Consider the following 24,572-nt stretch of genomic DNA (forward strand, 5'->3'; position numbering starts at 1 on the left):
CGAGTGTGGCGCAACTGGCGTCGAAGGTACCGCCGGCATTGAAGGTCTTGATAGCGTTGAGGACCACGACTTTTCTTTGTTGTGTCTCGTATCATCGGATGAGGCCTCGAGGGCTCCCGATGCTTATCAGGCCATTTTCCCGGGCCGAGGGCACGCAGGATTTCAGGCGAGACCTTTCCGTACCGGCTTTCTTCAAAGGATCGGTAGGAGCATGGCTTTGCTTTTCAAAAATGTTCAACATTTCCCACGTAAAAGCTTCCCGTTGTGCTGGGGTAGATTATTTTGTAGGGCAAGCTACCCCTTCGGCGGAAACAAAGCAGGCCTTCGAGGTACATCGACTCGATGCCATCGACGCACAGCACCCTACGCCGAAATGTTTTTCCTAAGCAGCTGAAGCTGGACTTTACATGTCAATGATAACAAATACGTGGGAGGTCACAATCCATTTGAATATACAAGCTATTCCATCATGTGGTTATGGACGTGAAACCTAGGAATAATATTCCATTTTACCGCTGTACGTTTCCTAATGTAAAAATGCAAAACCAGTTTCTGTTTCTTCGCTTTTGTCTCAATTCATAACTTACAAATTAGGTTCTTGGTGCCGGAAGGAGGGTGCCCCGAAACCTCAGAAGTTGTAGGGCTTTGACAGAAATTGAGATCCCGAGACATATTACACTTGATTGTAGAGGATTAGCCCATCTTACAGAAGTACACTTTGATCACCCACCTGTAACCTATACCACCACTCATCACAAGATAAAAACCTTTACTTTTTTAAAAAAATCAATCAAACCTTGATCTCACTAGTAGTGTCAAAAGTTTTTCCTGGCATCATGAGACATGGAATCAACAGAAATAATGATATTGTAGTGATAGGTTGATAGGCTTGTCTCTGTTTTAGAGGTAGAGGATTATGAAATAATGAACCAGAGGAGGGCGAATTTAAAGCGAGATCCAGGCTGGATATGTAAATGAGATCCTGATGGACATTATAATAGTGGTTGCATTTTAATGAAGTGGTTGTTTAATATTATAGAACTTTTAATGTGTCTCCGAGGCGGAAATTTGTTTCTTTCCTGAATGGTCTTAATATGTGATTGTATTAGGACTGTTTGTTATTGTAGTTTAGCATTGTTTGAATATGATTAAATATGATTAAATGAAATGTGATATTTTTGTTCTGTGAAATGATGTTTGTGAACAGTTCTATGAACCAAAACACTCTGGGAGAGTCAAGGAGAGGAGGAGCAGAGTGTCAGGTTCAACACATCAGATTGTGGACTCTCAAAGGGAACAGAGGAGGAAGCATGGTGCCCGGGATCCTGGTCTACCGTGAAAGGATGCAAACACCTTTGCACCCAGCTCCCAAATTGTCTCGGGGTGCAACAACTACAAAGAGAACAAGCACAGGTGTCAAGATTCAGTCCCAGGCACCACATACAGCGTCTGTGCGATATGACAGTGACATTAGTCCCTTACATTGAGACCTTCAGAAGGGGCATGACGGATTAATCAAAAATATGATGGCTATTACGTGAAACCAGTATCTGCTTGTATGAATAAAATGAAATGGGTATCCTGGGTCTATTCCTCGCCTGCCACGTCCGGCACCTTGAGTGTCAACATTGGCATGGTAAAGTGAATGCAGGGCTACAATGCACCCCTTGGTAGATACAGAAAATTTGAGGCAGTCTGTGCCTGCAATGTATTTCATGAGAAGAGAAATCTGTGGAATGAAGATATCCATTAGAAAGTAGATGAAAGGAACAAAGGAAAAGCAGGAAGTTGGAGGGAACGAAAGCAGGTAAAAATTAATGGAGGTAAGTAAGAAAGTATTAACAAAAGGCAAAAGATGCATATATGAGTGGAAGGACGCAAGACATTGAAATGACGTGGGAAAGTAGATTAAAGGGTAAGGAATGGAGGGAAAGTAATAAAGAAAAGCGGAAAGGAAGAGTTAAGGGATAATGGAACAAATAGGATTAATATAAAAAGTTAACGGAAGTAGGAAGGCAGTAAAATTCTTACCACTGATTCTGTTGACGATATTAATAACTCTCAGGACAACCTCTCTGCGTTTCAACCTCTCCTGTCGCCCGATGAAAAAGAGGTTCAGGAGAAGAAGTAGGAGAAGAGCAAGGGCATTCCCGATCTCAGACCCTTGGCTAGGTTAAGAGGCAAGGTAAAGCGAGAAAGACAAAAAAAATAATATTGTTAAGCCATTATACTGAAGGAAATCTGAAGCAGCATCCATTCCCTACCACCCACAGCGGACTTGCATGTATTCAGTTTTCATAATCACCCAGAATATGGCCTCAGAGCAGTGAAAGTGCTAAAGGTAATGTCTTGGACGTAAAGTCAAGAAAGTAGAGCTCGACCTCTACAAACATATCTGCCAAGTCTTTGATAACAGGACTACAAACCCAGCTTCTCACACCCCTCTAGTTAAATGTATTCGAGATGTGGTAGGCAAAAGACCTCACAGCCAAATTCAGCAAAACCTTGAATAGGAGTATTCTAGCCCCATAGACAGATCTACCACAAATTCTCATATCAACAGGGCCATGCTGGCAGAGCTCTCCTGGACATTTATAAGGGTATGACCACACCAGTCTGACAAAACCAGCACATTAATGTAAAGATAAACTCATAGTCAGGTTTATGGAACTTGCAGGCAGAAATATCTGAAAATGTTTCAAAAGTGTCTGCCAACACAGACTGCTCCATCTACTGCACCCATACCAGAAAAGTATGAGCACCTAACAAACAGAAAAATAAATAGATAGATGCTGGAGTCTTGGGTTCCTATTACAGTTCATTTTCCCCAAATATTGTGACATTCCAGTACAAATCTACAAATCACTTTTTCTACCTGAAAATGTCAATAATTATATGGTCGTGTAAAATAGAAATTTCAGTTTTATGCTATTTTTTGGTTTGGTTTATTTAAACCTTTCAAAATTACAAAAAGAAAGCAAATAAAATTAGCAGATAACTGATAAATTCCATAATCAAACTCAGAGAGGCAGGAAAATATTAAAATATAAAAAGAAAAATAGTGTAAAACATTAAATACATAGTAGACATTGCATTTCTTAATCAATAAGCTTTAAATATTTGAAAAAACAGAGAGCAATCAGTGTTAAGTGGGTGTGGCACCCAGAAAATGTACAACCCCATTAGAACTCGGTTTCCAGAAAGGCAGGTGGGGAAAGAAATTCCTAGGTGTTCAATCCGAGGGCTCGATGAGGCAGGCCAATTACAAAAAGGTATTTCAGAGTCTCAATCTCACACACAGACGCGGAAAAATAAGGATGATATTCCACTTAAATATTGCACTCCAGAAATAGTTTAATGAATATTAGATTAAATCTTACACTCAAAAACTGTTGCCTCTCGTTAGCTTTGTGCCAGAATCACAATAGAGTTTGTATCTGGATATTTCACTATTAGTGATAATCCAGTCATGGTCACAGAACTACTTTTCAATGGACTGAGGGCCCCTCACCAAAGTTCATTAGAGCACACAACGTGTGCCAATACTGAATTGCATTTCCTAATCAATACTTCAGAACTGTCACTCCTGTTGTCTCCATATATAATAATCAAGTCTGAAAATGGCAAATTTGAGGGAGGAAGTAATAGTTTTCTAAACAAGCAGAGTAAATTCGAGGGTGCTCTGCCTTTCAATGAAAGCAATCCGAGTTCCAAGCGGATCACAGATAGAAACACAGATCGGGAGGCATAACACTCCTCCAAATTTGGTCTACAGTAATCCTATATCATCAAAATTGAATGAAAGGAGGGCTTCTGTCATGATTCCTCCCCCTCATGTCACCAGCCCTCCAAGATGTCAGGCTGGAGCTAGGCCACAATCACCTACATGGCCCTCAAGGGCCTTGCCATCCCTCCAAAGACCCACTTGGAGTCAGACTTGCCGCTTGTGGCACCAGACTCACTCACTTCCATAGGATAAAATTGGGGATTGGACTTGTAGTGCTTTGATGGGGACAAGATGGATGCCCCCACATGTTTCGGTTCCCAGAACTGCATGTGCGGTCTAGTCTTTTGGGTGTGGTTCAGCCCAGAGGCACCTGGGATACCCAGAGACTATTTAATCCACACCCAGGCTGAGAAACATGCTTTGCGTTTTCTGCATCTGCAGCGTGACACTCACTGTGTTCGGATCGGTCTCCAGTAGGCCTGCATCTTTCTTCTGCGCTCAGCTCCTGCAAGAACACCGTTCGGAACAGCCTTACCTTGCGGCGCTTCTGCCCATCAGTCATCGCTCCTTCTGTTCTGCGGGCATCTTCCGCAGCGTCATTTCCATCCCGGCACGCTGCTTCCTAAGGAAAAGGGAAAAGAACAGAAAAAAGGCATTAGTAAGCATTCTGCAAATCTTCGCTTATTTTGAAATACTGTACGAGCTTCAAACGCTTACCTGAATCCCATGCACTCTGGAGGAACTCTGTCTCCGGAACTTCTCATCCATCAGCAAGAGGGAAAAGACACTCCAGGTTAGCGTGGAAACATCTAGAGGCGCCGCATTTGTTCGTCGCGGCACCTAAAAGAGACAGAAAAAGAACTTAGTTCAATGCAAATACGAAAGGGGTGCATCGCGCTCTCACTCACCTTCGGCGCTACTCATCTCAGAAGCACGCCACCATCCCCGGACGCCGGCCATCATCTAAGGAAGGAAAGGAACAAAGTTAGAGAACTGTTCAAAAGACTCTTTATACTTACCTGTCGGACTCTTGCCACTGAAGTAACTAGGCAGCAACGAGCCCGCATCAATCAACGCGCCCCTGCACTGAAGGCAGGACGGAGAGCACACTATCCAAGAAAACAAGGTGAGCTGTGGATCAAAGGGAAGGGTTGGAGCCCGGGGAAGAAGGGGTTCAAGCACACAGAGACAATAGGGAGTTAAACTCTACCAATCCTTTGTTTCAGGCCCAGTCTCCAGTCGAATAGCCTCCAGGGAAGGGTTTGAGGTCGTAAGAGGTCAGAACAGGCTGAGTGACGTCCCCGTGGATACCAGGCGAGCGTTCCAGCTTCTAAACCATTGGGTATTTTAGGAAGGTCTTTAACAATATAATATTTAATTACAGGCAAGAGTAAAAAAATCGCCAATATTTCCTGTTCAGTATCTTCATCTTGGGCACTAGCTTGTCAGCTCTGGATTTTATCGAGGTTATTAGTTGGACCTTGTTCTTGTTGATAAATAGGGTATGCCAGGGAAAATTTAATGCGTGACGACTTTGAAGGCTACAGAGAAAGACCTAGGCTCGATAGCCATCGATGTGGGCTGCAAACCCTTATCCCCATTCAAGTGGTGTGTATCAATTTCAGAATGCGGTTTTCATGTTACATACCGTTTTGTTATGATCGTTGCCATAGTGTGCAGCTGGAATTATTCCTAAAAATTCGAGAAATTATTTTCTTCGTAATCAGTATATATCTGATGATTGCATCTGCACTCGAGACTAAGCCCCAACCTAACCCCTCAGTAAAACCAACAACTGACAAGGGGAAAGAGAAATTCCAATTCCAGAAAATATCTATCGATACCATGAAGAAAACACTGGCTTCAATGAAACCATCGTCATGTGCGGAAAATAAGCTTCCTCCCAAAATAATACTTGAACACTCGGACATTTTTTGCTCCTTTATTCACGAAAATTGTAAACTCATCTTTCCGAGATAAAATAGTGCTGGAAAATATAAAAAAAAGTCATTACTCCTTTAGTAAAAAAAAACAACTTAGACCAACGCGACCCTTGAGGCCTATTACGAATTGCAATTTCACCCTTAAAATCATGGACAAAGTCGCTACAGCACAATTACAGGAATTTGTTGATAAAAAGGAGTTACTACACACACAACAATCCGGTTTTAGAGCTGCACACAGCACTGAGACAGCAATGCTAGACATCCAAACAAAAATGCTGGAAATCATGGACAAGGGCAAAACTGGCTTACTAGTGCTTTTAGACCTAAGTGCCGCGTTCGATCTGTTAGACCACCGACTTTTACAACAAGCACTAGCCAAAACTGCAAACTGTTCCAATGAAGCCATAAGCTGGCTCACCTCATTTCTTGAGAATAGAAGATCACGTGTTCATTGGGGAGACAAATTCTCAACCGAACATAACATCTTGTGCGGAGTTCCTCAGGGAGCTAGCCTGTCACCATTGCTATTTAATATCTACATTCGCCTTTTGTGTGAATTATTAGAACAACTCCAAGTGTTTTTCACTAACTACGCTGACGATACTCAGCTAGTTATGGAACTGAGCGGTGATTATGCCAAGGACAGTATCACACTGAACATCCTCTACAAGAACATCGAAGTGTGGATGAACAACAACTGGATGTGCCTGTATAGCAATAAAACTGAGTTGATGGTATTTGGATCCTCTCAGGCGCGCGCCATACTGACATCCGACTACAAGGCATTTCAAATCAAGGAATCCCACATCGAAGTAGCTGATAAGGTCAAAAAACTTGGTATGACTCTCGAAGCTTCACTCAACGCTGATGCTCAAGCTTTGTACGTCACCAAGACCTGCAATTACTACATTAGACTACTCAAGGCAATTAGACCTCTTCTTAATGAAAAGAATTGTGCCACCATTGCCAGAGCTACCATCCTATCACGTTTAGACTATGGTAACGCACTCCTTGCTGGCACCAGCAAGCGCAAAACCTACATAAGTACCAACTGATTCAAAATCAGGCGATAAGAATCATCAAACAAAAATCCAGGATAGATCACATTAGCGATTTCAGACGTGACCTGCACTGGTTAAAAATGGAAGACCGTGTACAATTCAAGTCCCTATGTCTAACCCACAAATGCCTTTATGGAAAAGCACCCGCCTACCTTAAGACTAAACTTACACCCTACATCCCGACCAGAACATTAAGATCCGAAGCTAAGGGCTTGATAACAACTACTAAATTCAAAAAAGAACTAGGTCTAGGAAGAGCTTTCCCTACCCGCGCGGCAACCCTCTGGAACAATCTTCCGACATGTCTTAGACTGGAAGACTGGAAACTAATCTCCATGTTTTCCGCAAAAAACTTAAAACTCTGCTCTTCAAGTAATCCCAGATTAGAACCCTCGCCACCTACTGCTAACTTCCTTATGTGTCAACCTGTCATGTCCAATGTACTATCCTCTTTTGTGTCTCTGTCTCCTCGCATGCGCCCCGATGTTTGCGAGCGGTCGGCGCTCTACAAATAAACAAATAAATAAATCTGCTTTATTCACAGATGCGAAAAATGCCAATACCTTTTCGGACTTGGATAAGTCCTTCACCAGGGCATTTCTGTGCATAGACTAATAGATTACCTGCTGAGAATTGTTTAAAAGTACAGTATCTTCCAAAAACCGCTACACCATCTAAAGTCATTTGAAGGAAGTTTTCGTCCTGGCAGCAGAAAGGCTCATTATCTTCGATTTAGTTTAGTTGATAACAGGATCATTAACCTTTGCATGATTTTAAAGATCTAAAAACTCTCTGCAGGCCAACAGGGGTGTGATCCAAAAGGACAAGCCATCCACATATGCTAGCCATAGAAGTTGTGAATTATCTAAATGAGAAGTTACATGGGTGGAAGTTTCTAGAAACGTGCCCATGTCGGCACAATAGAAGTTCAACAGGCAGGTTGCCAGTCAAAGGATCGAATCTAAAGGGTCGACAGGTCAAAGGATCGAAGGTTTTTTTTTTTTATTCACATATTTTTTGGACCCCCTAAACCCCCTTTTTTTTTTTACTAAAAACCACTTTTTTTCCCTAAATGAAAACCTAAAAAAAGATATATAATTAAAAAAAAAAAAAATTAAAAATTAAAAATAAAAAAAAAATCGATCCTTTGACCTGTCGAGCCTTTGGTGTCGATCCTTTGAACTGTCGACCCTTTAGATTCGATCCTTTGACTAGAGACCGAACAGGCAGGGTGCCAGTATGCAACCCTGTCTAAAACAACGATACTTTGTGACATTTTCTGAGAGGCCACCAGAGGAATCCAGTCTAACACTGATGCTGGTTTCTAAAGGTAGATAGACCAGTATATTTAGAAGCCCAGTAGGGACCCCAATAAGGACAGTTTCTTCCAGAATAAGTTGCAGTTTACTTAACAAGGAGGTAAACTCTATGAAACTCATGTAAACTAGAGGGGAGTCTAATGAGATTGTTTTTTTCTTTAAATACATGATCAGCAATTTAAGGCAGTGCCTATTTTCTGCCTAAAGCCGAACTGGAATTTATTCAGATGGCCATTCTTGCAAGCCCAAGATTCGATTTCCTTCAATAATAGACCAGCAAAGCTTTTGCTGTCCCCATCCAGCAGGATAAGCAGCCTTTACTTACACAGATCTAAACAATCGCCTCTTAAAATGGAAAGGTCTTTCGGGCCCAGTGCTCAAAAGTCACTAACTTTCCTGGTATATAATAAAATATCCTCAAAGTTAAAAGTAAGTGACCATTTTGAGTCCAAGGAGTCTAAGGACCAAACACAAGAAATTGCAGAAAAGTGCGATGTCCAAGCAATTATACTAATCGGGTTACATTAGGGCCTCTAGTTGCCTATACTCAGCCTTGTTAACAAGAGACCAGAAGGAGGAATCGGCTTTAGCAGCCAATAAACGCAACATGATTTCACCATTGTTAGGGAGAATTCTTAGAAATGTTTTAATTCCTTTCTACCTTAGAGACCCCTAGCTCTTTTTTCTGGGCTTTAGGACTTTTTATCTCTCATGTAATTTTAATGCAATTATTTTCTGTGTTTCTGATAAACTCCAACGGCATCATCTTTAAACAGTGCCACACAGAACCTTCAGTGCAGTGGCACAGGGAAGTCTCTTAGATTTCCCAAATGTTTAAATATCTTCTCTTGGCGAAACTACGGTTTCCAAGAGCAGTAAAGTGAAATTGACTTTACTTACATTTTGTAACTTTCTAGACCCAGCACACACTATTTTACCATAGGGTGCTGGAGGAGTTACTTGGAATCCCCTTTGTCTAGTTTCTCAAGTAACATTTTTTTGTTACCCTTTCTAGAATTAATGGCTGGTGGCAGTGGTTAACTTTTTACTACCATTGTGTGTTTTTACTGCGGGTTGCTTTCGCAGCCACGGTAAGGCACCAATGAGTGCCCATTTCGTTAAAATGGCCCTGGTCTTCTTTTTTCACCATTTTTTGTCGGAAATGTCCTTCTTGAGATTTACTTTGCACTCCAAACCAGGTTTGGTCCCTTTGTCCGTTTTGTCTTTGGCGGGCTTCAAGAGTGAAACCCGCCTCTGGTTCCAGTATGTCTGGAAGGGGCAGGAAGCGAGGGAGGTGCCCAAAACTCCCTGTGCTTAATACCCTTGGGTACAGGAATGCACTCAAAGGTGATTGGCTGACTGGTTGTCCGGCAAGGACAGCCACCCTGCTGTGTGATTGGCAGCTAGGCTGGAATGAATGGGAGAAACCTGCATAAAAGGGGAGGCTTTTTGGCTTGGAAGGCAGAGTCGACCACTGGACGAATGAACCCGAAGAAGAATGTGGAAAAGACTCCTACTGCAACTCCTGGACTGTTGGTTTGTCCGGTGAAGCCCTGCGGCTGTGCTGAAGCTCTGAATTCACCTCAACTAGAGAAGCCCTGCAAGGACGACTTCTCCCTTTGAGTAGGTGGGACCAATCAACTCCAAAGTAACCCTGTCTGGAAATCCTCTCGAAGCTGGTTGTATTTCCACTCTAGCTGCTGCTCGAACCGAAGAGCCAGGGAGAAGAACACCAGATTGTGTGCCTTGCTTTTAAGTCAGACCCGACCACAAGGGATGATCCTCTGGACTTCCCTATTGCAGGACTGACCAAGCCTGAGCCACCTCAACAGAGTGCTGGACCCCATATGTGAGGAAAATCTGAAGTGGTATCCGAGAACCGCTGTGTTGCTATTTGCTGTCAGATGCGAGGAGCTGAAACACCGAAGAAACACTGAATCAAAGTTTGCCCATTGCTGCCGCTGACCTACCCATTGCAGAGCAGGAGTCCCAGACATCCTCCCTCTTGTCTCCACAACTGAGGCTCAGGAACAACAGGATCTGCAGAGCTACACAGGAACAGAAGCCAGCTGGAACCATTTCTTCTAACCATAGGTACTGTAAAGTCTAAGATAACTTACCTCTTGTTGTGTAGCCTTACACCTCTCAGATGAGATCTGGCTTGGTTACCTTGCAGAGTTGCTAAAGCTTTGCCCCTCACAAGCCTCCCAACATGTGGCCCTTCAAGTGTTCTACTTTTCTACAAACATTTCTAAAAACATAGTGCAAGACTTTATCTACCTGCAAAGAAGATCTTCCGCTCCCCTTGACATTGTGCAAGTTACATTGGCTGTCCTGGCTCCCTGAGAGACTCCTCTTTTCCTCTGACTTGTGCTTTGTCCTTTCCCTCAGGAACGGGTTAATTTACTCTGCATTGGAAGGTTTCTAAAAGTACCTACCTGTTTATGAATCATTTGTTAACCTTTGTTTTATTCCTCTACTCCATCTTTTGCACCAAACTCAGTATTGCTCTAAATGTGCCAGTGATAAATCAATGTCCAGAGTGTCCTAGTTATTTACGTCACCTTAGGGTGTAGAAAGTGTCTGTGTGCCATCCCCAATGGTATCATCTGATTTAGAGAATGTGTTTTGAAGTATATTTAAGTGTCACATGTTTTACTCCCTTTCTGAGGAAGGCTTATATAACTGGCTGTGAAATAAATTAATAATTGTTTTATCAAGAAACCTTGAGTATAAGTATTTATTTGGATAACTGTATTGTGAAACTCTGTGTCACAATCTTACTGCTCACATTGACCCCTCTTGAGATAAGCCTGGCTGCTCGACCACACTACCAACCTGTGTAGTTCAGACTTATACCAAAGATTGGGTCCCTATTGCCAGGAGGTCAAGGTTATTGTAGTGCACCCAAAGGGTACTGCATACAATCTTGTCTAACAAACATGTTGTAACATGAGGTGGCAGTCAAAGTGCAGATCAGCCACTTTTTGCATTTCCGTTTAAGGAGCTTTATTTTCGGCATTTTAGGAGCAGGTGGATCATTAGCAGTGTGCACCAATCTCATGAATCAGCGAAGTTCCCTTTGTAGTAAAATAGCCTCATCAAACACATGTTGGTGGTGTTACTTAACTTTCCATTATAGATAATTTATCAAGGTGTTTTCGTTGATACTAGTCTGCTCATGTTTGTGACAGGGTCCCCCATGGAAAAGAGTATCCACTCATTAAACTTAGCTGTATTCACAGGGGTCCTGAGACATGCGCCCCTACTGAGTTAATGTGCAGATTCCTGTGTCTTGCAGTATTCACTTGGGGATCCGTGATACTAAATTATGTGACCAAGAGATTATTGTCGCTCAAATTAGTTTCATTAATGTGCAAGCGTAAAAATAACCCTTCGCCTATGAACAAATAGTCAATACAAGATGCAGAAGAACACCTGTCCAAGCTTCCCTTTACATTTTGTGACAAATCCTATGAGGTCATCCCTTCTACCCGAGGTGGAGGGCACTTCCATGGAGCCAGGCCATTGTCATGATACCTACCCCCGGAGCACCAGGCCAGGCCCAGCACCCCCTGGAGCAGGCATCACGCCCCCGGGTAAAAGCCCAGCGGCCCTTTATAGGGGCTCTTTGGACTCTGTCCTGGCGCCGTTGGCGCCAGGCTCATGTTGGACATCAGTCCTGGCGCTAGGCGCCAGGCTCATAAGGGGAAGTGTTTGGTGCACTTTCCTGAAGCAGACCATGCTGCACACTCACCTGATGCAGACCATGCTGCATGAAGAACCAAGCCAAATGAGGCTTAGGAGGGACTATTTTTCTGAAGGAACTATTTTGTTACTTGGGTGGGGTTGTGGAAGAATACTCGCCTGGAACTTCTTCCAAAGCTATTTAAGCCATGCCCGGACAGCCACACGTGCTTCGCGTTGTTCTGCATCCCAGCAGCTGAACGCTCACTGTGTCTGCTCCCCGCCCGCCTCGAACCTGGAACACCTGTAAGGGAATAAGAGAAGAGAAAGGTGAAAACCAAGAACTTATTCAACCTTCTTACCTGCATCTGGAATCTTCACGCCAGCATTCCTGAAGGAAGACTTCCATTTAAAAGCACCGCGTTGCTCGCTGCAGCGCCGCGCTTCACTCACCTGTTCCCGAGACGCCGCCCGGCTCCATCGCGGCTCTCAGCACCGGTCGCCACATCTCTGCACCTAGGGGAGAGAAGAAGAGACAAAAGGTGAGCAAGGGAACACAAGAGGAAAGCCGAATTTTCAGCCATATTACTTACCGGCTTTTCTTGGTGAACCATTCCACATCTCGGGTCGGCGCCGCATCTTTGGCAGACATCGCACCCCGGCCCCTATGGGGAAAGGACAAAAAGACATTACTGGGGAACTATAAAGACATTTAGAGGGGCCGCCCTCATCACTAACTCACCTGATTTTACCACTGGCAATTTAACCCCTCAACGCATCGCCTTTGTTCTGCACCTGAAATAAAGGACAGAAAAAACAACATAAAAGGAGGCTCGCATTTGAACTTTTGCATCTTCATACTTACGGCGGATCGCTCAGAAAAGTCAAGTGGATGTGCAGCACCATTCTGAAAACCAGTGAAGTAACTGGACGAACGTGCACCCCTGAACCAGAAGCAGGATGGAGAGTTCATCCTTCCAAACCATAAGGTGAGCTTAAACCGGGGGTTTTGGAGGAAGTCAGAGAAGAACGAAGAGGGGAAGGGGGGAGCAAGCACACTATTCAGCAGACAGTTAACCCCCTTTCTCATCTGCAGAAGGATATTCCTACGGGCCAGACAAACAAGATTTGGGGGTCAATCGGTGGTCCGAATTCTGCGCATCACGCTTGAAGAGGCCACAGCAACCCAGACCAGACCAGCGCCTCCGTGGGAGCCAGGTGAGCGTTACAGCCATTACCGGATAGTCCGACTGGGTGTGGTAGTCAGTGGGTAGATCTCATGAGGTGGGATTCCCCCTCTGGGATACAGGGAGGACATCATGGGATAATAGTTTTTTATTTTTTATTTTGATGTAGCTGAATAAATCAACTTTTCAAAAACCACAAATAGTTATTTCACTTTTCAGATACCACATTAAGATAACAATAAACAAAATACTACAAGATTTTAAATTGCCATAAGTTAAACAAAGTTAAAACATGAATGCACTGTAAAATGTCAGCATTCCTGCATTTAGCTTCTAACATTTCCCAGTTGAGCTCTGCCATGTAGTTACAGTTTAATTTCGCTAGGTAGAATAGCTTCTAGAAATTGCACTAACGCTTTTATAACAGAGAATTTCATATTAGAAAATAATATACTCCAGATCTGTTTTTCATCTAGTTCTTTGTGCAAATTTAACAAGTTTGTGAAAAATGTAACCCGTTGTTCATTCAACTTGCCACAAGATATCACCAGATGTTGAAGCGTCTCTTTTTCAGTAGCAATCTCGCAATAACTACAATAATTCATATCAGATGGAATGACATTTCGCCTAGCAAGCACTGCCCTAGTTAACCATAAGTTCAACCTGAGGCGTAGAAATGTGTTCCGTATGGTCGGGGGAAGGACATTTCAATAGATATCCTGCCATTTGGCCTAGTTTTTTATTGCCAAAATTACTATTGCTGAAGTCTTTATATTTTAGACAGGATTCTCTGTTTTTTATCCAGTCCCAGTGGTAAAACTTTGTCTTAGCTCGCAAAGGAATTTCAATTAGGAGCGTTACCGTTATGTCGACTTCAACCATGGGATAATAGTACAAACCACCCTCACCCACCTTTCTCCACTCACCTTCTTTACCTTCCTCTTATCATACAAGTTCCCCCATGTATTTATGTTACAGCAATAGTACCACTAATACTGGGACGAGGAAGATTAGGGCTGACTCCACTGAACTATACCCTCCATGTACTGAGACGAAGAAGAAGTTTGGAACCAGAAAGAATCCACAAGATAATCTAATTGAGCAGTCTAGCTTTTGTGTTCCGTGGAACTTAAAAAGGGAAGGAAGACTCACAGTGTTGTCAGTCCCTCCCCGGAGGCACAGCGAGCCAAGCAACCATACCACAGACGGAACAAGTGAACCTGCAGCTGCTGACTGGGACTTGGGAGAAGGAGAGACTGTGTCCCTACCTGCTATCAAGAGGACCGAAGTCCTGAAGCTGGCCCCCAGGAAGTGCTGGGGAGCTGCGTACGGCAGTGTGTAAACAGGAAACAAGGCAGAAGAGCCGTCGGAAGACGTGGAGAGGCCCAAGAACAAGGTGAGAGACTGGGAGCCCATAAAGAAGGTGCGGGCGGTCTGGGGTCCTAGACGACGCTCAAGAAACCAATGTGAAAGGGTCTGGGACCCAAAAATAAAAAGTTGTGAAAATAAGGTCGAGGACCCGCTAGAGGAGAGACAGTACTCCTGGCAGGGGAGTATACCCGGTATACTGTAAAGAACCCAGTAAAGTCTTAACAGGGTTGAGGACCCAACAGTGCATGAGAACAAGGTCCTCCAACATTCTTCTTTGTCGCAGTACCTGGTAAGGACGAATGCCAGGTCTACCCAACTGAGTTACTGGAGGGGCTCATCGGGGGTGCGAGAAAGGCCAGGGGAAGGGAGACAGTTCCCCCTACTCCGTTGAACTGCCAATTATATGGAACTGTACTTGTCCAAAACAAGGGAGTCATTCTTCTGGAGCACTTTAGTTTGTTTTCAAGTGTAAGGGATAGAAGTAGAATTTTGACACTGCATGGTGGACTCTATTTTCGGCCATTCTGACATTTTCCTTAGTGTTTTAGTTGAGGGAGGGAAACCACTCTCAGAGTTAGGGAAAGATAGGGTTTTCCCTTTATTTCTTTAAATAACAAAAATCTTTACCCAAAAACATTCCACCTGGGTGTCAGTCTCCTTCCACATTCTTACAATTTCCATTGAGTTTAGGAGCCCACAATCTCTCTTAAAAACAGACCAGACATAGCCTGCGGATCCAGGGAGAACTCATGGCCAGTCTTTCCACTCAAATTCAAAAGCATCAAAGACAGAACAATTGCGTTAAAAATCCTCCCGATCAATACAAAGCCGTTAACTGTATTGGCATTCCAGTCATCAAGGATACTTGTTAGTTCGTCCTGGAACTCTTGAACCGTACATTTTCTTTTTTTCCAACATAATCTTTATTGAGTTTTGTTTTACAAACAAACCCTTCCACTTCTCAACCCTAAGAACAGAAAGACCATTTGAGACACTTAAAATAAAAACCCTCCTTACTCTCAAAGGTATAATGGACTGGAAAAAAAAATGTCACCTTAAATAAACTAATTCTGATGGTTCATCCCTAAATAACTTTAAGGGAAATACATCTACACTTAAAAATAAGAAGGTACCAAAAAGAACTGATTTCGTAGTTAAGAACTACAAGTCCCATAATCCCATAAGTACTGGGACGAGGAAGAGGGCTGAAGAGTCATGTAGTAGCTGTCAGGCACTTAAGCCTAATGGCCCAAACCTGAGGGAAGGTGAGAGGCTTAAAAGGCCCCCATGGGTGCAGGCAAGAGAGAGAAGACGGAACTGTGCATAGGCTGTGCAGCGGAAGTTGTGCAGGAAGACCGCCTTTCCCCGCGTGAACCTGTTTGCAGAGATTGTGCAGCAGGACGCGTGTCCGAGAGCTTTGCAAGGAGTGGCCTTGAAGCTGTGGGTCTCAGGAGCAAGAGGGGCTCCTTAATTGAGTGGCCAGACCAGAGAAGCATTCAGCAAGAAAGAGTGTGGGTCCCATGTGCAGCCAGAATTTGTAGAAGTTTTACAGCACACAGAGACAGAAACCCAGAAGTCGGCGAGTTAAACCAAGCATTCTGATTCCTTGCACCAGTACTGCCGCCAACAATATCCTGCTAAATAATCACTTGCCTATGAGCAGAAGCAATGTGAAGTTGTTTGTTAAATCTTTAACAAGCAAACACTTGAATTATAACACTTGCGTGTGGTCAAGTATTCTCCCTTTCACTCGTGCAAAAAGCAAACACTATGAAATTCAATTGTCAAACTTAAAACTTTGTAAAGCACAAGAAGTGGTCGCGTGTACCTAATTTCGATGCTAGGAGGACGAGTGACCGCTGAATCTTTATTTACGCAGTCAACAGTTGCTAAAAAAGAGACGTCAAGTGTTTAACATAGTTGGAGAGAGCAAGTATTGCCAAAGCCAAGAGTTAAAGTATTTTCCCTAATTAAGACTGAAATCAGCCTTTACCAAATCAAAGACAGGTCAAAAGAGTACTGTGAGCCCAGATAGACTTTCAGCATTGCCCAAGACACAAGTGTGAAGCCAGGAGAGTGGCAACAAAGCTTCTGGGTATTTATTTGGGCTAACAGGAGACAGAGGGATATCTTTGAAGATGATACAACCTACACTGCCAAAGATAAGAAGGAGAGGGAAGTGTGTGCTAAGGGAAATTATAGGTTGTCGTTGATGGTTGCAGACAGACAAAAGAGGCAAACAGGCTGCCCCTTTGGAAAATATGTATTCAGAGGAAGAGGGCCTTGCCTACTTGAGTCTTGTCATAATCAAAACTTGTAATAAAGTCACAAAGTACTGAAGCTGTGGTGGTATCACAATAATCTGAAAGTATAGTGGTGTATTTGGTTGTCAGTAGATTTAAGAATGCAGTAGTGGAAATAAAAGTGGAATACTAGGCGGCCAAGACATATATCCTCATGTTAAACTAATGTAGAAATTGAAGTGGTGCTGTGAAGTCTTCCTGACAAAGATACCTACTGCGACTCACGGCCCATGATTTCACTTCCTTAGAATATGCTCCTTCTTAGTAAGATACGTACCTTTCAGTTCTTAGTTTTGCATTTTTTGCCAAGTCTGTCAGTACAAAATGTTTGGATATTGTGCGTAATGTTGTTTGTTCTGCGTTAGTTGAAAAGCACAAGAATTTTCATGTCACACAGTGCCGCTTTTCACTTCGACAGCAAAGAACGAGGAAAGGAAAGCAATCCGGCTGCCCTAATGAAACCACAATTCCACTTGCTAATTGATTCAGTACAATTCCTGTGCCTGCGGCTCCTCATCCCTCATTGCCTCTTTAGTGCGTTTCTCTTAATCCCGCAAGTCAGCTCAGCACGGGACAGAGACTCTTCGCCTACCACATTCATTGGAGCCCATGCCAAGCCTGTGCTGGGCCTTGGTTCCTCCTCATCAGTTCAAGTGTCCTGTCTCAAGTATTCCCTAAACCGCCCACACTCCTGTTTACAACCAGAGCCCATTCACCACCTGAGATTATTTCAGTAGTCTTCCTTCCCTAGTGTTGTGGAGGTTCTTTCGTTATTAGACCTCTCTGGAGGGATATTGTGGACCACTGCATGCTTGTGAATATAGACAGTATTTTGGCCATATGCTATAATTTGCACAGTACCAGGTCATGGCCTCAAGTGGAATTGGTCAAAGACTTGCCATTATTAACCAGACATGAGGATGTCCATTCAAGCAAAGAATCCTCTCCATCAGTCGAACATGGTAGCTACTGGAACTCCAGGTACCAGAACGATTTCAGCAACTAGTGCCGGCACAGGAAGGACTTGTTTGCACCAACGTAATTTGTCAGATTATGAAGTTTTACAGTTGGAAGTCGGAGCATATGGCTGTGGGACAGATGCTTTCCAGCAAGTCTGGGGTTCTTCTGCGAAATACAATCTCCACTACCCTGCTTTGATGTCATAGCTAGAGTCTTGTTGCAGGAGAAAAGCTAGTAACTGGATGTGGGAATAGCGACACCAAGCTGGATGTCACACGCATGGTTATTACAGCTTTAAGAACTTTCCATTGTCTGATTTGGCTTTGTAAGTACCTGGTCAGTACCTGGAACCTCCCGCTGTCGATGCAGAGGGGGAGTCTACATACTCCGGTTAGGTCAACAGGATGGACACTTTAACCTGGAAGATTTCAAGGCACAGTGGAATTGTGACTTCTGGATGCTGTGAAGGCATCATGAAGAAAGACACAGACAATAGATTCACATTTCAAAACAAACACTTTTATTAACTTAAATGTCAGGATGAAAAAAGGTCTAACTTGCCCTATGCTAAGGTGGGATTTCCCAACCTAAAGAAAACTAAGGAATGTCCGAGTCAAGGAGTACAGCTGAAGAATCTGTGTGTCCAAAACCTATACTTGCCCTCACAACTAATTATATACAACGTGTAGGGATGTCAGCAACAAAAGAAAACAGTGTTAAAACCCAAAGTTCTAAGCTTGTTTCAGCTTGCAGCTTCTTTTTAGCCCCCTTCCCCAAGCGTGAAAAGGTTTCATAACAAAGGCTCACAATTATCCTGCATAGACTAAAAGAGAAATAGTTGGAATCAGAACCTGGGGTTCCCTTCCCCAAGTTCAAGGCAACTCACAACAGAAGCACTGGGGTTCTCTTGCACAAGTTCAAAATAGTTTTACAACAAAAAACAACAGGGGTCCCTTCCACAAGTTCAGTCACATAATGTTTATTTGATACATACCATTAACATCCTTCATAAATAAACAGTTAAATACATACTATAAAATAACTCTTTTAAAAACATTATCCTATCACAAATTACAGATCTGCCCCGCCCCCAATGACTCTTTCACATGTAACAAGATCAAACATAAAAGTCTTGTCTGTTAAGTTAATTATTAAAATCATAGCCTCCACACAAGTTCAGAATAGTTCACAATAGAAGCACTGCTTTTCTTTAGTACTTCACTTATACTTTGGCTTGGTAATATCAGTTTTAGTGGGTTTAAAGATGACCATTTTCTAGTTTTTACATTCCGTTGGTTGATTTGCATTCAATACGGTATTTAGAAAAAAAACATCTGCGTTATTTTGATTCAGTTCGATGTTTAAATAGGCTTATGTATTTTATAAAGTTGAGCAATAAAGATTTCATCTTGTTTACACCATTAAAATGGCTATTTCACAGATTGGAACCTTTCAGAACTGTTCCTTCTCTTTATTCAAGGTGCACGGTTCCTTTAACACTTTAGGTGATTGTTAATTCAATGAACAGCTTAGACTGAAACTTTCGAGAACGTGTTCAGCTCCTTTCAGACCCACGTGACCAATCCACCACAATGTATATATATTCACAATCACTGGTTCCGTCACAGCGCTCGTGGTTAGTTTCACACTGGATTTCCTAGTCAATGAAACTCACAGGCTTCCTCTGCAGGCTCCCTGCATATCGTGCTGGACTCAATTCAACTTGATAGCCTCCAGGGTTCCCTCCTCTGTCCCCGGAGACACTCCTGTGCTGCACCATGGGAGAACGACCACTCTGCCTCTTCGTTAGAAGGACGGCCCTTCAGCAAGCTGCCTTCTCTTGCCTTGCAGTAGCGCTCGAGAACTCCTGTTCTCATGCCATCACAGTTCGGACCGCCAGCTTCTGCAGTTCCTGGTATTCCGATCCTTGTCACACGGCATGTTATTCAAGATTTGGAATACTACCTTTTGGATGCACTACAACAACCTTGACCTCCTGGCAATAGGAACCCAACCTTTGGTATAAGTCTGTACTACACAGGTTGGTAGCCAGGCTCATCTCAAGGAGGGTCAATGTGAGCAGTAGGGGATTTACACAGAGATTCACAGTGACAAGTATCCAAATAACACTTACACACAAGGTTTCTTGATTAAACAATTATTAATTTATTTAACAGTCAGTTTGAATAAGCCTTCAGAAGGGGGTAATATAATAGTAACACACAAATACACTCAAAAATACACACTGTTAGTTTCTCTAAATCAGCAAGTACCCATTTGGGAAGGCACACAGACACTTCCTACACCCTCAGGGCTATAGAATAAAACAAGAGATCACACAATTATTCTGAAGCAGGTAAGTACTTTTGAACCCCCAATGCAAAGCAAGCCCTTCCTGGGAGGAAAGGTAACACACAATGTCAGAGGAAAGAAGAGTAATTCAGGGAGCCAGGCCAGCCAATGTCAATTGGGCAAAAGTCTAGGTGAGCTGAAGCACTTCTTGTAGGTGAATAAAAGTCGTGCACAATGTTTTAGAAGTCTTTGTAGAAAAAGTGGAATCAATGTAGGGCCATAAACTGGGAGGCTTGTGAGAGGTAGAAGATGCAAGCAACTCTACAGAAGCAACCAAGACAAGTCTCAACTGAGATCAAGTAAGGCCAAAACAACAAGAGGTAAGTTCTCCTAGACTTTACAGTACCTTTGGTTAGAAGAAATGGTTCCAGCTGACTTCTGCTCCTGTGCAGCTCTGTAGATCCTGTTCACGAGCCTCAGTCGTGGGGGCAAAAGGGAAGACTTCTGGGCACTCCACTGCAATGGGACAGTCAGCGGCAGAAAAGGACAAACTTCTATTCAGCAGCACTTTGCGGTTTCAGCTCCTCGCTTCTCAGCAAATAGTACCACCACGGACTCTCAGATACCACTCTGGACTTTCCTCGTATCTGGGGTCAAGTACTCTGTTGAGGTGACTCAGGCTTGGTCAGTCCTGCTTACTGGTAGTCCGGAGGATTTTCCACAAGCTCGGGTCCGACTTAAAAGTGATGCATTCCAATCAGGTATTCCTCTCCCTGGCACTTTGGTTCCAACAGCAGCAGCGGAAGTACAGCCAGCTATGAGAGGATGTCCAGACGAGTTCACTATGGAGTTGATTGGTCCCACCAACTCAAGGGGAGAAGTCGTCCTTGCAGGGCTTCTCTAGTCGAGGCGAATTCGGAGCTTCAGCACAGCAGCAGGGGTTCACTGGGCAAACCAATGGTCCAGCAGTTGCAGCAGGAGTCCCTTCCAAGTTCTTCTTCGGATTCCTTCGTCCAGTGGTCGACTCTGCCTTCCAAGCAAAAAAGCCTCGCCTTTTATGCAGGTTTCTCCCATTCATTCTAGCCTAGCTGTCAATCACACAGCAGGGTGGCTGTCCTTGCCGGAGAGCCAGCCAGCCAATCACCTTCGGGTGCATTCCTGTAACCAAGGGGATTAAGCACAGGGAGTTCTGGGCACCTCCCTCACGTCCTGCCCCTGCCAGACATACTGGAGCCAGCGGCGGCCTTCACTTGTGAATCCCGCCAAAGACAATCTGAACAAAGTGACCAAACCTGGTGTGGCGCGCAGAGTAAATCTCAAGAAGGATCTTTCCAGGAAGAAATGGCGAAAAAAGAAGAACGGGGCCATTTGACAAATGGGCACCCATGTGTGCTTTACTGCAACTGCAAACGCAGCCTGTGGTAAAAACTCCCAATGGTAGTTAAAAGTAAACCACTGCCAAAGCCATTAATTGTAGAGAGGGTAACATAAAATTGTTACATGAGAAACTAGGCAAAGGGGATACCAAGTAAACTGTCCAGCACCCTATTGTAAGATAGTGTGTGCTGGGTCTAGAAAGTTACAAATTTAAGTACAGTCAATTTCACTTCACTGCTCTTGGAAACAGTTTATCCAAGAGAAGGTATTTAAACCTTTGGGATATCTAAGAGCCTTCACTGTGCCACTGCACTGAAGGTGCTGTGTGTCAAAATGTAAAAAGATGATGCCTGTGGAGTTTGTCAGACTCCAAAACCAAAAGAAACACAGAAAACACATAGAATTAAAAGTACAAAGTCCCAAAGTTCAGCAAAAGAGCTGGGGTCTCTAAGGTGGAGGGGAATTATCACATTTCTGTGAATTCTCCCTAACACAGCAGCTCTGCATCCAACGGCTCTCTGTAGTGGCTTGCCTCCCCCCCTTGCTCTTTTGGCTTCCCACCTTTTATACACATGTGGTTTGTGAATGAGCTGCAGGTGCGAGTCCTCGCATTCAATTGCCCAACTATAGTTAGGCCCATTAGTGAGACATGCCTGGTCTTTGTAGTGGTATTCCTCGGAGGTTCTCTTCCTCATCTCAGTACCTGAGTGGTGTAGTTGCATGTTGGTGTGTTTGACTTCTAGTCGCCGCGTCCCAGTACTAGAATGGCATGACAGACAAAATGTCACTATTCACTACTTTTGCTCCCATTCCTGCCACTTGGGGGCCTGATTTGGGGTTTATTCCATACTGGACTTGCCATCATGCAACAGTGCTGTGGTGAACTGGGAGCGCTAAATCCTTATTTTCCATGTTACTTCCCTTTCGGATCCATTCCAGGTTTTTGGCAACCAGTATGCTGCTTGAATGCTAAAGACTGCTTCCCAGAATTCCTGACCCACTGCTTCATCTCCACCCTTTCAGGACAAGGTTGGGTGGAAGATGAGCAGCCCCTGTGGCGTGTGCTCGTTAGCCAACTTTAAAAGCCTCAGTTTTCTTCAGACCAGCTCTGGTCATTGATGCAGTGTTCCCGTTTGTGACTGGTCCATTGTTTCTGGTTCTTAGCTTAGTGTCTAGTTCCTAGTTTCCATTTTCTTGCTCCCTTTTCCCTGGATTTCAAATTTAGTGTGCTTATAAATAATTTCTTCTTCCTGGATTCTCCTTTGGTCTTCCACTGTTTTGCATTCAGCACTTCCCAGTGCTTTCCTTTTTTAATGGAGCCCAGTTTGTCTGTGTTCTTTATTCCTTTGACTTTGCCCTATTCAGCAGCGAAATCTTGATCCTATAGTCACGCCTCAGTATTTGTCCCAGTTTCCGTTTCCTTCCCTGGGTGGGGATCGGGGAGGTTTTGCCCTTGTAATTTCATTTTCCCTGTTCCTTTAATTTCTCTTGGAGTCTGTTCCAGGTTTTCCCTTGCACTTCTCCATTTGTTCCCTAATGATTGTTAGGTGTGATGTGCTGTGCTGTTGTAGCCACCTCCTGTGTGAATGCCTACTTTTTCCTTACTATTCTGTAATCACTATGCCTACTTGTCCCTTGTCAGGACTCTGATGTATTAAGTTAATCTCCCTTTGCTGTTATAGCCTTTCTGGGTCACTGTTTGATCAACAGGATTTTGGGCTTTGCTGACATTTTAGTTGGCATTACTCGTCCTCGTGAGTATTGCTTTTAAGTTAACCTATACAATACCATCAAGGGTGTTTAGCTCGCAGATCCTGTTGTTTCTTGCCCTGTATGTGGGCTTAGTGCTGGCAGTACCTGTGACAGCAATTGTGGGTAAGGAGCTTGCCGATGTTCATTGTAATCATAAGTAGCTTCTTAGCTCTTACCCCGCTTCCCTTTTCATATATTTGTATTATCATCACGCTCTACTTGCACAAGCTGGGTTTTAGTGTACACGTGCCTTGGTTCCCGAGTGCATGTTGTTTGAATCAAAGCTATTCACTGTGTGATCATGTGCACATTTCCATTGCCATATTCACTGCCTTTGTCCTATCATGAAACAAAATAAGGGAAGCTTGTTTACAATAACCCATAAAGGTTGGAGAAGAATTGGGTGGGTGGTTATTAGGGAAAGGGGGGGTACCATGTCTTGCCCAAGGGCCCCCCACTCCCAGTCCCCAAGGACCCTCCACCTAGGGGCTCCTCCTTCGTTTGTCCAACACTCAGGGTCAGGATTCAAAAGCAATGTCGTTTCCCTGGCAACCTGGGCAGAGGACCCAAGGAGAACATGAGTGAGAATACCCTCAGGTTTTTCACAGTGCCTACCAAAAAGGATCTATAGTGCAGCTTGGTCCGTACGGACTTGTTGGTGTTTGAAGAGACGCTCTGATCCCATGTCATCCCATGTTAATGTTGTAACCTTATGGGCTCGCTATCGGGCAAAGCTTGTTCAGAGATCTCTGGCACTGACGATTAGAGTCACTGCATCAAAGAAGTGACTTTTATGTGTCCTCCTTCCTGTCACTATTCCTCACTTTGGGACGTGAATGCAGTATTTTGAATGTTCAAGAGATGGACACACAATTTGGCCCTCTCTAGGGAAGACCAATCAGGAAAGCTGGGCATGGTCGGGTTCCTGTCCTGTAATCTGATCCCTCAAGGTAAGGCCTTAGGGGGCCAATATTCTGTGAAAAAAGTCAAAGTGTTTCATTCACAATTTCCAGGGACACCAAAGTGGACACCAGGGTGACATCTTACCCAGCGTTCACAGACCTCCCACATACTTGCATAGTCAACGATCACTACAAATAGATCATCACATCATTCCAGATGGATTACTCTTCTGAGAGTTGTTTAGGCGGTTGAACCCTGGCTATTGCTTGCTGGGTGTGTCATGTAATAGGTGAACCTGGCATGGCGGGCTAAACTGGAGGACATTTTGAAGATGTTATATTTTGAGCCGGTACACTGCTTTACTTTGTTGGTGATAGGTCAGCTTTAAACAAGAAGAACAAGCGTTTTGATTCTATTAAAGACACTGAAGCAAGTATTATCGCAACTTATTGGCTAGTGTGCGGGATTAAAACTCTGACACTGTAGTTTTATATTGAATAAAGACTTATTATCAAACGAAAAAGGAGGGGTTGTGGAAATCCTTCCTATCCCAGACTAAAAGAATGGGTTTCCCTACCTTAAAAACACTAAGGAATGTCTGTGTCAGGATGTCTAAAGCAAAAAGAGGTCTCTTGTCCTGTGTCCAAAATCCTAAGATCACCCTAACACACTAAACCCCTTATAACG

The 24,572-nt window shown here is 43.7% G+C and overlaps 1 protein-coding gene across 5 annotated transcripts in view; it reads right to left on the reverse strand.

The window, feature by feature from the left end:
* Positions 1-24,572, reverse strand: part of TMEM94 (transmembrane protein 94) — a 2,019,771-nt gene that overhangs the window by 1,726,163 nt on the left and 269,036 nt on the right. For all 5 annotated transcript variants that reach the window (XM_069654803.1, XM_069654805.1, XM_069654804.1 and 2 more), the window contains exon 5: positions 2,032-2,168. In XM_069654803.1, the coding sequence (XP_069510904.1) occupies positions 2,032-2,168 (137 nt within the window). The remainder of the gene's footprint in view (positions 1-2,031; positions 2,169-24,572) is intronic.

Source organism: Ambystoma mexicanum, chromosome 3q (genome assembly GCF_040938575.1).
Source record: "Ambystoma mexicanum isolate Mex_15411 chromosome 3q, UKY_AmexF1_1, whole genome shotgun sequence".
In the NCBI taxonomy this organism is placed as follows: Eukaryota; Metazoa; Chordata; class Amphibia; order Caudata; family Ambystomatidae; genus Ambystoma; species Ambystoma mexicanum.